The sequence below is a fragment of the Schistocerca nitens genome, chromosome 6 (genome assembly GCF_023898315.1).
Source record: "Schistocerca nitens isolate TAMUIC-IGC-003100 chromosome 6, iqSchNite1.1, whole genome shotgun sequence".
Taxonomy (NCBI): Eukaryota; Metazoa; Arthropoda; class Insecta; order Orthoptera; family Acrididae; genus Schistocerca; species Schistocerca nitens.
Window position 1 is genome coordinate 54,738,656 of NC_064619.1, and position 15,547 is coordinate 54,754,202.

At 40.4% G+C, this 15,547-nt stretch overlaps 1 protein-coding gene across 2 annotated transcripts in view; it reads left to right on the forward strand.

Annotated features, from left to right (window-relative positions):
- Nucleotides 1–9,623: 9,623 nt before the first annotated feature.
- Nucleotides 9,624–15,547, forward strand: part of LOC126262694 (putative ribosome-binding factor A, mitochondrial) — a 68,840-nt gene continuing 62,916 nt past the window's right edge. For both annotated transcript variants that reach the window (XR_007546754.1, XM_049959472.1), the window contains exon 1: nucleotides 9,624–10,005. Coding sequence is in view for 1 of the 2 variants with exons in the window: in XM_049959472.1 (XP_049815429.1) it covers nucleotides 9,848–10,005 (158 nt within the window). In the remaining variant the exon portion in view is untranslated. The remainder of the gene's footprint in view (nucleotides 10,006–15,547) is intronic.

Below are 15,547 nucleotides of genomic sequence, written 5' to 3' on the forward strand. Positions count from 1 at the left end.
TAATTCTAAAACTACAAAGATAAATGTGTTCGTAGTATTAGTTGAAAACAGTCTTGGCTGCAATTTTACTTTTTTTATTTATCAACTACGCGTTTCACCTTATTTAGGCATCTTCATGCTGATCTTAATGTGGTATTTCTTATGGCGTTCCTTTAGACAGTGTAGCTAAAGGGCATCGTCGAGTACATCAGGCCAGAATCCCCTTCGTTAACCTCAGTAAATACTTTCCAGATGGACAAGAGTGACTCCAAGACCTGCATAACGTGTACACGTTTACAGGAGAAAATAATAGAATGTGGTGGGGCTTAAGTAGTTAGCATAATGCACCTAAGCGTCGTGTGCTAGTACTAGCAGTTATGCAGTTACACGTTATGCAGTTCTTGGAGTCACTCATGTCCATTTAGAAAGTATTTCCTGAGGTTAACGAAGGCGATATTGGCCTAATGTACACGACGATGCCCTTTAGCTACACTGTCTAAAGGATCGTCCTAAGAAGTACCAAATTAAAATCTGCCTGAAGATGCCTAAATAAGGTGAAACGCGTAGTTGATAAATAAAAAGACTAAAATTGTAACCAAGACCGTTTTCAACTAATACTATTAAATACTGGTTTGCTGATTCATGCCACAGGTGGATTGGAAGAATTTCTATAAACGTGTTCCCATTCCTTGTCCTTGGTAACGGACCCATCAAATCTGTTTCTGGTAGATGTTTTAGATTTTTCGGTATTATGGGTGACTATGGTGGTCTAGTCTGAAAAGTAAAGTGTTTAGCACTTTGGCAATCCTTACTTTTTTTTGAGTACTTGCCGAATACGTCTTTCCATGTTGGGGAAATGTGCGGTCTCTTTAAGTTTCATAAAACATTTCTTCACCCAAAAGTACCCATTACTTAAGCGAGTGTAGCATATATACTTGCTCACGACTTCATCAGGAACACATACTGCCCATAAATTTGTACTTGGGTCTCGTCTGTAGAACAGCACGTCATTCTTCAGCAAATAATGCTGACGAATGTCAACCGAGTTCTTGTCCTTCCACTTATGTTTGTCCCTTAACACCTCTGTGTCTTTGTTCTGTACGTTTGAGATGTTTGAGAAAGCTGTTGTCATGTAGTTTTCAAAAGGAACCCCTCTTATGTAATAATACCAATTTGGTCTTCATCGAGAGTTTCGGGAGAAGTACTTCCCTTTTTTAAATTTTCCAACTTTGGTCTCGCTGCTTCTAGATCAGCTTCTAAAGTAATCTAGATTTTAAATCTTCATTTTCACACCTTGCTACTTCCTTTAAGTTTGTCTCTTCGTCACGCATCTGTGTGATCGTGTTTAATTTGGATTTTAGAGCCTGGTAAGTATTCTTTAAGCGTGACAGTACTTCACTCTTAAATTCTGGGGAGTCGTCAGATTCTACATTAAGTGTTTCTGATTCAACTAGTTATGATATTTATTATCTGCCACTGAGAGTTGCAGATTCGAATTTTCAGTTGTGTAGTCATTTATTACGTCGCTGTTTTCTGTGTCTGGTGTGATGATTACATAGACTCGGTAATACTGCCGTACTATGTCCTCGTATGTGCCAAAACTGTATACATTTGAATCTGATTTATCAGACTGTCAACATACTTTATAATCTGCTTTGTTTTCCGATCGCGGCGGGATATTTTCCCTGTCATTTTCCTCTCCATTATCAACTTGTTCTTGCCGATTTTGTTCGATTCCCGCAGTCCACAGTGCCTCAGAGTCTTTCTGCTTTTCTTCCAAAATTTTGTGGGAGGTTTTTAGAAGATCCTGTAGCGTGTCGAACTTTTGATCAGGTGTACTTATCCGTACTTCCTTCTTTTTCCTATGACCAGTATTAGCCTATTTTGTCGGTTAATCCTATCGTCTTTATCAATCGTAGTGTCACAGGTTACAGTAGGATATGTATTATCCTGCTGAAAATCTTTTTTCGTCTGTGCAGAATGAAACATGTGCACCATATACATTGATGCTTCGTCATAATGAAATGGTTCATTACCAGGTAACGCTGGGAGTTCATCCTCATCGTCAGTGTCAATCCAATCTATCTCGTCCCAACACTTCAGCTGTGACTTCCTCCCTATTTTTAGTATCTGTGCGGATACCTTTGATGATCGTTCTGTCGTTCCCGTTCCCAATTCCTACTCTTGTACGTCACACCTTAACCTACTTATTGCTGCGGACGCCTTGTCACCCAATTCTGCAGGAAGTGTGTTATCTGTTCGAACTCCTGCAATACCAAACGTCAGTCAATCCTCACGCTTCCCAGGATTTGGTGGTCGTAATTCAATCTCCGTCTGCGTGGTTCGTTTCTCCGCTAATTACCTGAAGTATCTGCCTGTGGCTGCGTTCTCGCACCACCTCCCCATCTGCTCTCTCTTCATGGACCTCGAGATCGCTGATGAAAGACAGTCTGTTTGTCATCCCGAGTTACCCAGTTTCCATTTCTGTTTTTGTCTATATTCCGCCTGTTCCAATCACTGGTTCAAAATGGCTCTGAGCACTATGGGACTCAACTGCTGAGGTCATTAGTCCCCTAGAACTTAGAACTAGTTAAACCTAACTAACCTAAGGACATCACAAACATCCATGCCCGAGGCAGGATTCGAACCTGCGACCGTAGCGGTCTTGCGGTTCCAGACTGCAGCGCCTTTAACCGCACGGCCACTTCGGCCGGCGTTCCAATCACTATTAAAACCATATCCATTACGCTGTGGCCTAGTGTTTCCACTACTCCCATTTCTTTAATTATTTCCATTTCGTCCAAAATTCAATCCCAATACCATCGCTACCACTATTGTTATTCTCCTTACTATTACGAGTTCTTTCAGAATTACTCTGTCCTAAATCGCGACGTCTTCTACTTCTCTCAAAACACCTTTGAAAGTTTCTACATTATCACCCCCACGTCCTATCAAGGCTTGTTGATACTTCGTTGGCAGTTTCGTTTTGCATATTTGAATCAATTCTCCGTCACTATGTGGGTTATCTAAGTAATGGTTCCTTTTAACCTTATTCTCAAAGCATCTGCCTGCTGTTTTCTCATGCGAATTTTCGAATGAGACGTTTTGTAATAATCCGTATTTTATTCTCATCTGAGCCTCAGGAGACCAATATCTTGCTACAAAGGCAGCTCTAAACGAATCATACGAATCGCAGTTTTTTGCTATCTTCTGCATAGTTTCAGCAACACTTCCCTTCATATGTGTGCAGATAAAATCTAACTTACGTTTCAACGGCCAATGTGTCGGTATTCTTACTTTAAATTGGTCAATAAATGTGAGAGGGTGGAGAATATTTGCATATTCCTTGTAGTGCTGGTATATCCCGCCCTGTAAGACAGTGGTTATCATCAAAACCTCTCGCTTGTCTCTGTGATGCACCTGATGGGTTTTGAAGACTGGAATTCTGTCCTTAGTTTGCGTCAGATCTACGCAAACGTGTGTAACTTGGTTCATTCTGTGACAATTGTGCCGTTGAATCACTTGCAGGTCTCATTGTGCAGTATGAGTGCATAACGCCCGCTGCCGGCTCTGTATCTTGACGTGTAAGCAATTCTGGCTCGTTAGACGTCGTTCTGTAACCCATCGGTATTCGTCCTACAGGTTGTGTCGTTGCGTAACGCGCCACTATGCTTTGATCAGCGTATGTCACCCTTTGTGCTTGACGTACTGAACCTTGCTGCAAATCACGCTCTTTTATTCCAGGTTGACCTGTTATTCTTTCTTGAACTGTTCCCTACGGTTACTGTGATATTCTGGTATACGCTGGGTTGGACTAATTTCCGTTCGCTGTTTGCGGTTTCGGACTGGCATCCAAACTGCCTTTTCGTCTTATGTCATACGTAATTTCGGGTACCCTTTCTGTCTTATCATCGGCAACTGTTAATTTTGCAGTATTCATAGTAGTATCTACCGACACTAAAGTGGATTCTGTCGTCGTCTGGGACTCCTCACTAACGCTTTCTACGTCACCACGACTTTCGATCGAACGTAAAACTCCCTATCTCAGCCGTTGAAATTGGTGTTCGTTTTTCTCTTGTATTTTTAAAATATGAGCATAGAATTCCTTTAGTGCTGCTTTTGTCGTCGTTCTTTTATGAGATGTTGTCTCAGCAATAACATGTTTCGATTTCGTCGTCGTTTTCAAGGCAAACGCTTAGACCCTTTTGACACTTCGTTGCATATCTTCACGCAACGTAATCATGTCTCTTTGGACAGTGTCAATGTATGTTCTCAATTGTTTGTGCTCTATAACGAACGTTTGAAGCGTGATTTCCGCTTCCTTAGCTTCAGTTCTCATTTAATCTAATTGGCCTTGAATATTATCACGCGTTTTTGTATTTCCTTGTTAGTTTCTTTCAGCCTCAGTGTTATGCTCCCTTCTAATTCTTTTTGCCCTTGTGTTATGCGCTCTTCTGTGCGCTTTTCTGATTCTTGGAACTGTGTTGTTTAATGTGTTATGCGCTCTTCTATACGCTTTTCTGATTCCTGATATTATTGTAATAAACGCTGCAACATTCCAAATATTTTGGATTTTTCATCTACACCATTTTCGCTAGTTGCCATCAGATGCAACCGTTCCCTATCTCGTTTCTTGTAAGCCGTTTCCTTCACTACCGAACATAGTGTAGGAGCACTAACACTCGTTCTTTCATGCAATTGCAAGCCTGACTGATTCAATATGATTACGTTTGGTTCAATATACTGTAAATCACTATCTACAGACTCAGCGTCTGATTCCTTAGCAATGTCGTTCTCATGTCCATCCTTTGGACCGTGTTGAACATCATGTGTTACATTTTCGGTCTCATTCGGTATTCTGCGTGTTCTGTCACGTGCTATTCACGCTGATCTACCTGTTGTGTGTCCAACTCGATCCTATCGGGATCTTCCATGACTTGTCTCTGTCTTAATCGATTATTTTCTGTCATTTTTGAATGTTCCACTAAGCGTTGCTGTTCGAGCAAAATATCAACCACGGTCCTATACTCAATATTTGAACACGTTTCCTCGTCTTTTATATAGCCTTTTGGTTACTGGAGTTGAGTCAGAACTCAGCACAACCCAATTCAACGATGTGGTGCATCAGCAACTAAGAAATACATGAATACAATACTATCTACCCTTACTACACAGCTGAGTTACATTTTCTTGCTCCAATTTGCTTTGGCTTATTGTTCGGGAGGCTTATGTGTTTTGTACCTATCAAAAGCAAACCCTCAATCTATCAGAATGGCATAATTTCGCATCCTGGCAGGGTCGCCATTTTGTCGTACGTCTGACCTTTGTATCTGCACAGTGAGTGTACTAATGTGTGCAAACTTAGCTTACCATTTAGTACACAAATGGATCAAACATCTGAACTGTCTTCTCAAGCCCAGGGTGACAAACAGACATTCTGAATAAATGTGACCCTGGCCCTGTAAGGCAGCTAATATCAGGTGCAGATCATAACAAAATCATTAGAAATGCTGCTGTCATACCTAGAATGCATACATTAATAAAAGTGAAAGTTTGTTGTCTAATCTGGAAAGACAACATAGCTATTCCCCTTTTTATTTACCTATAATTTATCAACTGTTGCTTTCAGGGGTCAAGTGATAAACAACAATTATGTTCAAGTACTTTTGACACTCAATAACAAAATATTTAATTCTTGGACATATTGAAATGACGATTATTAAAATCGTTATCTCTACACACAAAAAAAAAAAATTTGTCACAGGAAAGAATGATTATTAAAAATCCTCATCAACTCATTCAAATCTATGTTGTCATAGCTGGTCAATGTACTGAGATGATGGAGAGTAAATTTAATTTTTGAACCAATGAAAAAAGATTCTCATGTACACAATGTGAAGATAGGTTAGTAACTAAGCTTTTGATATTCAGTAGTCAAAGCATACACAAGTTGGAGTGAGTAAAATCTAGACTCAATATTTACTGTGGCCTAATACGAGATGGTACTTTACCAAGCAGCACCTGCAAAGGCGTTCTCCGTACTGGATCTGAAACGCTAATTCCCTACACTGGCCTAGACTGAGATCACTCAGTCCCAACTTTCCTGTGTTCTGTAGAACATTAATCTTTCCCTAATCGAAATAATGGCTATTGCACACTCGCTATGGGTTGGAGCAATGTGCATAATTTCTTTGTCTGAAAAATTCCTGCAGGTATAATTAACTACTGCTTTGCTATCTGTCACCACAATACGTGAAGCTTATCGTCCTAACTTTGCAGAAAGCAAAGCTCTCAATGCCCTCACTTATTTCCACACACTTGTGCAGTCCACTGTGAGATGAGAGAGAAAGAGTGTTAATTTTAGTTCTCGAAATGCTTTTATATAATGGTGATCTCCCCACCGTGTCGAGTCTGCGTCGCCAAATATGGATTCAGCCAATCACTGTCTCACTAGAGGTGAATACATTTTTATTTTTCTTGCTGGGTCGCAGCCTAGCCCTGTTATTGATGTCCAGCCACTTACCCTTGGTCCTGGCGTTATGTACATTAAAAGGAATAACATATTGTTCTACCTTATCCCTTTCTATGCTGAAGCTCGCCGTTCTCTTGCTAAGTGGAAGTTTTACAATATCATTAACCAACTGTTCGGTTTGTCCCTAAAATGCATTTCACTTTAACTTGTTTATTAATGCCAGTCCATATATTGGTAGATATTGTTTTGTTAGTTTTCGGTACATGAGGTTAACTGCAATTGCCTTTTGTTGATATATTATAATTATTATTTTCTGAGGATCTCATACTGTATCGTCCTGTCGTTATAGATAAAGTTCATGTAAGGTCCATAAAATCTGGATGCCTTACAAAAGAAAATGACGTAACTATTATCATAGCAAAGTGTGTATTGGGGAAATTCTTGTGATACTTGTTCTCCCCAGTGGGACAGTCACCTTTGCCAGATTAGATCGAAGCAGTATGATGTACCTCTTCTAGCGGTTCTAGGCGCTACAGTCTGGAACCGCGCGACCGCTACAGTCGCAGCTTCGAATTCTGCCTTGGGCATGGGTGTGTGTGATGTCCTTAGGTTAGTTAGGTTTAAGTAGTTCTAAGCTCTAGGGAATTGATGACCTCAGCAGTTAAGTCCCATAGTGCTCAGCGCCGTTTTTTTTTTGTACTTCTTCTCACAACTTACAAGGGGCTTTGCAGATTCTTAGACATGCTGAACCATTGTCGATGGCACATGCCTCAATTAACTGCCATCCAATAGGCGCTTATACCATTTCTCGCTAGCGAGAATACCGTCGACTCCAGATACTGAAGCAGCTTTACAAGACCTCAAGAAACATAGGCATAGGCAAACTTCCTGGGACACCCATGATTGAACACCCCCATGGCACTTGTGGTAGCTGCGAGCCAAACAGACACAACAGAAAGTCGAGGGCAACAGGCAGCCACTTGTCTTTTTCTCTAAGAACGTGACTCAGTGTCAGCAAAAATGAGTGCAATTGATCATGAGTTGTTTGCTATGTGTTTGTCACTTAAGCATTTCCATCCATCTTTTCCATCCAACTTTCAGTGCAACAGTGATTTCAACTCACTGCAGGAATGTCGAGTGCACTGCACAGTTCTCAAGCAATGTGCAGCACTTAGCAGGGGAAACAACATGGTTTCAGATTGACTGTCTCGAAAATGTGCCAGCTTATATATTCGTTAGGCAGAGACAGCATTAAAGCAACAGGAAAATCTTCTTTTGTGCTGTCTCATATAGGAACAGTGAACTACACTGCAGCTCGTTTGTGTGCCAGACAGTATTACATGTGACATAGCAAGAGGGAAGCTGTGACCCTACATACAGGGACAATACTGTCCGGAAGTTTTCGACACACTGCATAAACTAGCTTGTCTAGGAGTCTGAGCGACAGCAAAGTTAGTCTCTACTAAAGTTTTGTAGCCAGGAAATTTGTCATGCACTAGCATGTAGGTGTCTGACATGCTGCGGTAATAGGATTGGTAGGCATCTCTCCACACCTGTTGTGTACTTCCAGGTGCCATATACCACATTTTCGTACACATATTTGGACGTCTTAGGACCACTACCATCCTCTGCCAAACACTGTTATTTGCTAAGGAAGATTGATCATTTTGCCATGTGGTCAGAGATCGTCGCGATACAAGATACATCCGCTGAACTGGTTTGGGAGCTTTGCTGCACACTTGGTTTTCCAGGTTTGCCATACTGTAAGACATAACTACAGATTGTGTGAAACAATTTGAAAGCCAGCTTTTCAGTGAATTTCTCCTTATGTGCAGCTCCAGCCATCTCCACACTACAAACTACCATCCAATGAGCAGTGGCATTGTAGAGTGATTCCACCATGTACTCAAAACAGCCCTAATGTGCAGTTCATAATCCTGATCAGAATCATTGCCACTGTTTTGCCCAGGTTGACAACAGCAATGAAGGAGGAGGACCTCCAGTGCTCACCAGCACAATTGGTCAAGAGTGAGCAGTTATGGGTTCTGGGAGAATTGATCTCGTCAGTATCTGCACAATGTTGTACCAGAGCTATACACACAGTTTGCACAAAAACTCAGGCTCACAACGAAGTCCATTCAACATGCCGCTCCTTTCAGACACCAGTGGGTGTTTGCTCCACATGTGGCTCAGGTATGATGTCATGCATCTATGCTTTGTTTCGCCACATTCAGGACCATACAGAGTAATTGCAAGCTGAAGCCACACTTCCAAGACTGAAAAAGACCATAAACAGAAGACAGTATGAAGAGAGCGATTCAAGCCTGCATATAACGACGAGTGTATGTCCTCTTCTCACACCACAACATCTGACTCCAATGAAGAGGCTGGAGCTTTGGCACCAGTAGAAGACACTGAAGGTTTTACCACGGACCAGGCGCAATCTTTGCCTGTGCTAGGAAGATTAAGTGTCAGTTCCCTCACATACTGAAGGCACCCATTTTTGTTTTTAGGAAAGAGGCAGGGGGTGGATGATAAGGCGAAACCACAATACGCTTCGTTGCAGAAAGAGAACGAAATTATCGTGGACTATAAAAAACATCTTTGCCGCCGTCGGCATAGTTACTTTCGTTATTTACAGTTGTTGACTTGGTTCTTTGTTCATCCTACACTTGTTTAATGTAGTTATTATGGAATGCTGAACAATATTTGTCAGCGAGAATGTAAGTTTGAGTTCTCATAAGATATTTTATGTATGTACTGAATTTTTGGGGAATATAATGGTTTATCAGACTTCTAGGTTTAGTCTGTTTAATTCTATTGATTGGTTTTGGCTGCGATATCACCATAATCGATGACGCTCACTGGCAATGTATCGGCATCAGACTTTCGATCATACATTTGTTGAGCGCTGAAATACGTCAGAAACATTCTCGTTGTTTCCAGGGCTCTCGGGTGTTCAGCCGGATGCGATCGTTGAAGTCCCTCGATATTTTGGAGAATATTCGCCGAAATATGATAAGAGTTCAACGATCGCATCCGGCTGGGCACTCGAGAGCCCTGGAAACAACACACACGCCGGGAAAGCCTCCGATCACATAAAAACATTCTCGTCTGTGGTTACTTTTATCTTCAGCATGAAGTTCTTTGAGAACTTCGATATTGTGAATTGCATGTTTGTTTATTTACTACTTGTAGGGAATAGAGTTAGGGATCTAGGAACATGTACATTATTAGCTGAAGTTAATAGTATTGTGTTGTATCGGTGGAAATAATGTACACACATTTGACTCCATGTAGGATGCATGAGAGAATAACTTTTGGCAAGCATTACCCCGGTTTTTACGTGATCTTTTAGTGCGAAGACGGGGGCCCCCATCCCTAAGCATTTTCAAGATGCAGGTGGTTCGCCAAGTGTGTTCTAACAAACTGAGAACTTTTACTTGCCAGTCAACAGCAAGGAGCCTATGTCTGTCCTGTGGGGCAATGAACAAATACGCGGCACGGGAAGGACGATTCTTGGCAAAGGTCATGAAATCAGGTCCTAAGAAGAAGTGAGTTTCCTTTTGTCATCTGAGTATACTGCTTCATTATAAATCTTAATATTGCAGAGGTAATACTGCATTAGTACAACTTATTGTAATGTCAATACTGGCTTACACAAATGAACACTGAAAACCGTGTTCCACGATGTATCACCGGTAAGATAAACGTTTCCACACTGTTGAAAATATGAGACCTTACGTTTGTTTTTGCAACACAAGCATTGTGATACAGAAGGCGGTACGTTACGTACAGTAGATGCATGTAAAATCACTATCGGCCTATGATGTTCGCTGTTTGTCATCGTTCATTCGGCGCGATGCAGCGTTGCTAACGAAACCCACCGTACTGAACCTGTTTTTGTTTAATGTTGATACTCATAAAAGTTAAGAATAGAACAATCGAAGTACAGAATGATCCAGATATCCCATTGCTCTGTAGCCATATTCGAGTAGTATTTGGCGCTCGCCAAGTAGTTACATTTTGTAATTTAGTAACATGTGAACATAATTGTCAGAAGTAAACCAATGGCGAAATATTAAATGTCATATATGTGTACCACACACTCGAATGTGATTATAGAACAACGGAATATCAGGATCATTCTGTACTTTGGCTGCTCAGAAAGATGAAGAAGCCCAACATTAAAGAAGTGCAGGTTTGGTAGCTTTAGCTGACCCTCACACAATTTGTAATGAGGGCTGCGGAAACCATTAGCACTGCTGTTGAGAACCCATTTATAAATGCATTGAGACTAGAGCCATAATGTAATAAACACAGTTAATGGTCTTTCAGACCACTGTTAATGTGTAAAATCAGATTATCTACATGATTCATATTAAAATAATTGGAAAGAATAATAAATTAAAAGTGGAATTAAGGAATTTAAGAAGAATTTCTGAAATACTGACAAGTGCACAACACATCTGGTGTAAATGATAAATAAAATGTAACGTAGTCATAGGCTGTTTTGCAGAGAGTTTTCTTAAGCAGATTAAATGTGCATAACTACTGGATTACAAATAGTATCAAAACATAACAAGAAACTAAGAAGAGACACTATTTGGCATCAAGGGGGCACAGATTATAACATGGTTAAATTACATTACAAACAGTAATTCAAAATTCTAAGCAAAGTCAGAAGATCACCAAAATGTAAGTACTTTCAAGAATAAAGCATAAAGAAGCTTCTTCAGCAAGAATATAAAAACTGTTCGGAACAGAGTAAGATATGTGACAATAAAAACAAATCAGGAAAATGTAGCAGTTTCTGTAAAGGTAGGTAATGAACTGACCAAAGATAGCCCCAAAAATTACAAAAACTGTTAACAACTTTTCTATGTCAGTAGCAGATAATTTAGCCCACAGTTCCTAAGAAATGCTTTCCAAAACAAGTTTCACAAAATTCAACTACAACCAACATTTGAGGTTTCAGTGTTAACAACTATCTACAAAGCATGTTCAAGTGACTAAGATGAAATTGGTGATAAAAAAAAAAAATTGAAATGTTCTGCTCTACATAGCAATGGGCCTATATTAATTGACATTTGTGCTGAATCTTTTCACAGCAGTACCTCCCCAGAGAGACTTAAGCATGTTGTTAAATCAGTTCACAAAAAGTAAGGTAAAATGTTAGTAAAGAATTACTGAACAATTTCATTACTACCTGCATTTTGAAAAATGTTTGAGATAATAATGTACTGTGCAATAAACTTCATACATAGTTAGTAAAGGCCTATCAACTGACCAGGCAATGTGTACCTTGACAGGTGATAAAGTAGAATCAGTAAACCAGAAATTGTCACCATTGGAAGTATATTATGACTTGGGGAAGGCATTTGATTCTGCGAACCATGCTATCCTAATGAAAAACCGAAAATATTATGAGATACCAGACACAACAATTTCATGGTTTTTATCTTAAGTGAAAAACCTAAAGCAAATGTCTTTACAATTCCATGTGTCACATAACAATAAGCTCTCAGAATTAGATGCAATGAGACATGGTGGGCCACAAGGTAAACTTTGGGTCCTTTGTTGTTTCTAAATCTACATTTATACTCCGCAAGCCACCCAATGGTGTGTGGGGGAGGGCACTTTATGTGTGCGCTCAAATATCTCTAATCTTACATTCGTGATCTCCTCGGGAGGTATAAGTAGGGGGAAGCAATACATTCAATACCTCATCCAGAAACGCACCCTCTCAAAACTTGGACAGCAGGCTACACCGCGATGCAGAGCACCTCTCTTGAAGAGTCTGCCACTTGAGTTTGCTAAACCTCTCCGTAACGCTATCATGCTTACCAAATAACCCTGTGAAGAAACGCGCCACTCTTCTTTTGATCTTCTCTATCTCCTCTGTCAACCCGACCTGGTACGGATCCCACACTGATGAGCAATACTCAAGTATAGGTCAAACGAGTGTTTTGTAAGCCACCTCCTTTGTTAATGGACTACATTTTCTAAGGACTCTCCCAGTGAGTCCCAACCTGGCACCCACCTTACCAACAATTAATTTTATATGATCATTCCACTTCAAATCATTCCACACGCATACTCCCAGATATTTTACAGAAGTAACTACTACCAGTGTTTGTTCCGCTAACATATAATCATACAATAAGGGATCCTTCTTTCTATGTATTAGAAATACATTAGATTTGTCTATGTTAAGGGTCAGTTACCACTCCCTGCACCAAGTGCATCCACTTCAGATCTTCCTGCATTTTGCTGCAATTTTCTAATGCTGCAACTGCAACTTCTCTGTATACTACAGCATCATCCGCGAAAAGCCACATGGAACTTCCGACACTATCTACTAGGTCATTTATATGTTGTTGTTGTGGTCTTCAGTCCTGAGACTGGTTTGATGCAGCTCTCCATGCTACTCTATCCTGTGCAAGCTTCTTCATCTCCCAGTACCTACTGCAGCCTACATCCTTCTGAATCTGCTTAGTGTTTTCATCTCTTGGTCTCCCTCTATGATTTTTACCGTCCACGCTACCCTCCAGTACTGAACTGGTGATCCCTTGATGCCTCAGAACATGCCCTACCAACCGATCCCATCTTCTAGTCAAGTTGTGTCACAAACTCCTCTTCTCCCCAATTCTATTCAATACCTACTCATTAGTTATGTCATCTACCCATCTAATCTTCAGCATTCTTCTGTAGCACCACATTTCGAATGCTTCTATTCTCTTTTTGTCCAAACTATTTATCGTCCATGTTTCACTTCCATACATGGCCACACTCCATACAAATACTTTCAGAAACGACTTCCTGACACTTAAATCAATACTGGATGTTAACAAATTTCTCTTCTTCAGAAACGCTTTCCTTGTCATTGCCAGTCTACATTTTATATCCTCTCTATTTCGACCATCATCAGTTATTTTGCTCCCCAAATAGCAAGACTCCTTTACTACTTTAAGTCTCTCATTTCCTAATCTAATTCCCTCACCATCACCCGACTTAATTCGACTACATTCCGTTATCCTTGTTTTGCTTTTGATGATGTCCATCTTATATCCTTCTTTCAAGACACTATCCATTCCGTTCAATTCCTCTTCCAAGTCCTTTGCTGTCTCTGACAGAATTACAATGTCATCGCCGAACCTCAAAGTTTTTATTTCTTCTCCATGGATTTTAATACCTACTCCAAATTTTTCTTTTGTTTCCTTCACTGCTTGCTCAATATAGAGATTGAATAACATCGGAGAGAGGCTACAACCCTGTCTCACTCCCTTCACAACCACTGCTTCCCTTTCATGTCCCTCGACTCTTATAACTGTCATCTGCTTTCTGTACAAATTGTAAATAGCCTTTCGCTCCCTGTATTTTACCCCTGCCACCTTCAGAATTTGAAAGAGAGTATTCCAGTCAACATTGTCAAAAGCTTTCTCTAAGTCTACAAATACTAGAAACATAGGTTTGCCTTTCCTTAATCTTTCTTCTAAGATAAGTCGTAGGGTCAGTATTGCCTCACGTGTTCCAACATTTCTACGGAATCCAAACTGATCTTCACCGAGGTCGGCTTCTACCAGCTTTTCCATTCATCTGTAAAGAATTCGCGTTAGTATTTTGTAGCTGTGACTTATTAAACTGATAGTTCCGTAATTTTCACATCTGTCAACACGTGCTTTGTTTGGGATTGGAATTATTATATTCTTCTTGAAGTCTGAGGATATTTGGCCTGTCTCATACATCTTGCTCACCAGATGGTAGAGTTTTGTCATGACTGGCTCTCCCAAGGCTGTCAGTAGTTCTAATGGAATGTTGTCTACTCTCGGGGCCTTGTTTCGACTCAAGTCTTTCAGTGCTCTGTCAAACTCTTCACGCAGTATCATGTCTCCCATTTCACCTTCATCTACATCCTCTTCCATTTCCATAATATTGCCTCAAGAACATCGCCCCTGTATAGACCCTCTATATACTCCTTCCACCTTTCTGCTTTCCCTTCTTTGCTTAGAACTGGGTTTCCACCTGAGCTCTTAGATATTCATGCAAGTGGTTCTCTTTTCTCCAAAGGTCTCTTTAATTTTCCTGTAGGCAGTATCTATCTTACCCCTAGCGAGATAAGCCTCTACATTATTACATTTCTCCTCTAGCCATCCCTGCTTAGCCATTTTGCACTTCCTGTCAATCTCATTTTTGAGACGTTTGTATTCCTTTTTGCCTGCTTCACTTACTGCATTTTTGTATTTTCTCCTTTCATCAATTAAATTCAATATTTCTTCTGTTACCCAAGGATTTCTACTAGCTCTCGTCTTTTTACCTGCTTGATCCTCTGCTGCCTTCACTACTTCATCCCTCAAAGCTATCCATTCTTCTTCTACTGTATTTCTTTCCGCCAGTCTTGTCAATTGTTCCCTTATGCTCTCCCTGAAACTCTGTACAACCTCTGGTTTAGTCAGTTTATCCAGGTCCCATCTCCTTAAATTCCCACCTTTTTGCAGTTCTTCAGTTTTAATCTACAGTTCATATCCAATAGATTGTGGTCCGAGTCCACATCTGCTGCTGGAAATGTCTTACAATTTAAAACCTGGTTCCTAAATCTCTGTCTTACCATTATACAGGGTGATTCGAAAAGAATACCACAACTTTAAAAATGTGTATTTAATGAAAGAAACATAATATAACCTTCTGTTATACATCATTACAAAGAGTATTTAAAAAGGTTTTTTTCACTCAAAAACAAGTTCAGAGATGTTCAATATGGCCCCCTCCAGACACTCGAGCAATATCAACACGATACTCCAACTCGTTCCACACTCTCTGTAGCATATCAGGTGTAACAGTTTGGATAGCTGCTGTTATTTCTCATTTCAAATCATCAATGGTGGCTGGGAGAGGTGGCCGAAACACCATAACCTTAACATAAGAAAAAATCGCAGGAGGTAAGATCAGGACTTCTTGGAGGCCAGTGATGAAGTGCTCTGTCACGGGCTGCCTGGCGGCCGATCCATCGCTTCGGGTAGTTGACGTTCAGGTAGTTACGGACAGATAAGTGCCAATGTGGTGGCGCTCCATCCTGCTGAAATATGAATTGTTGTG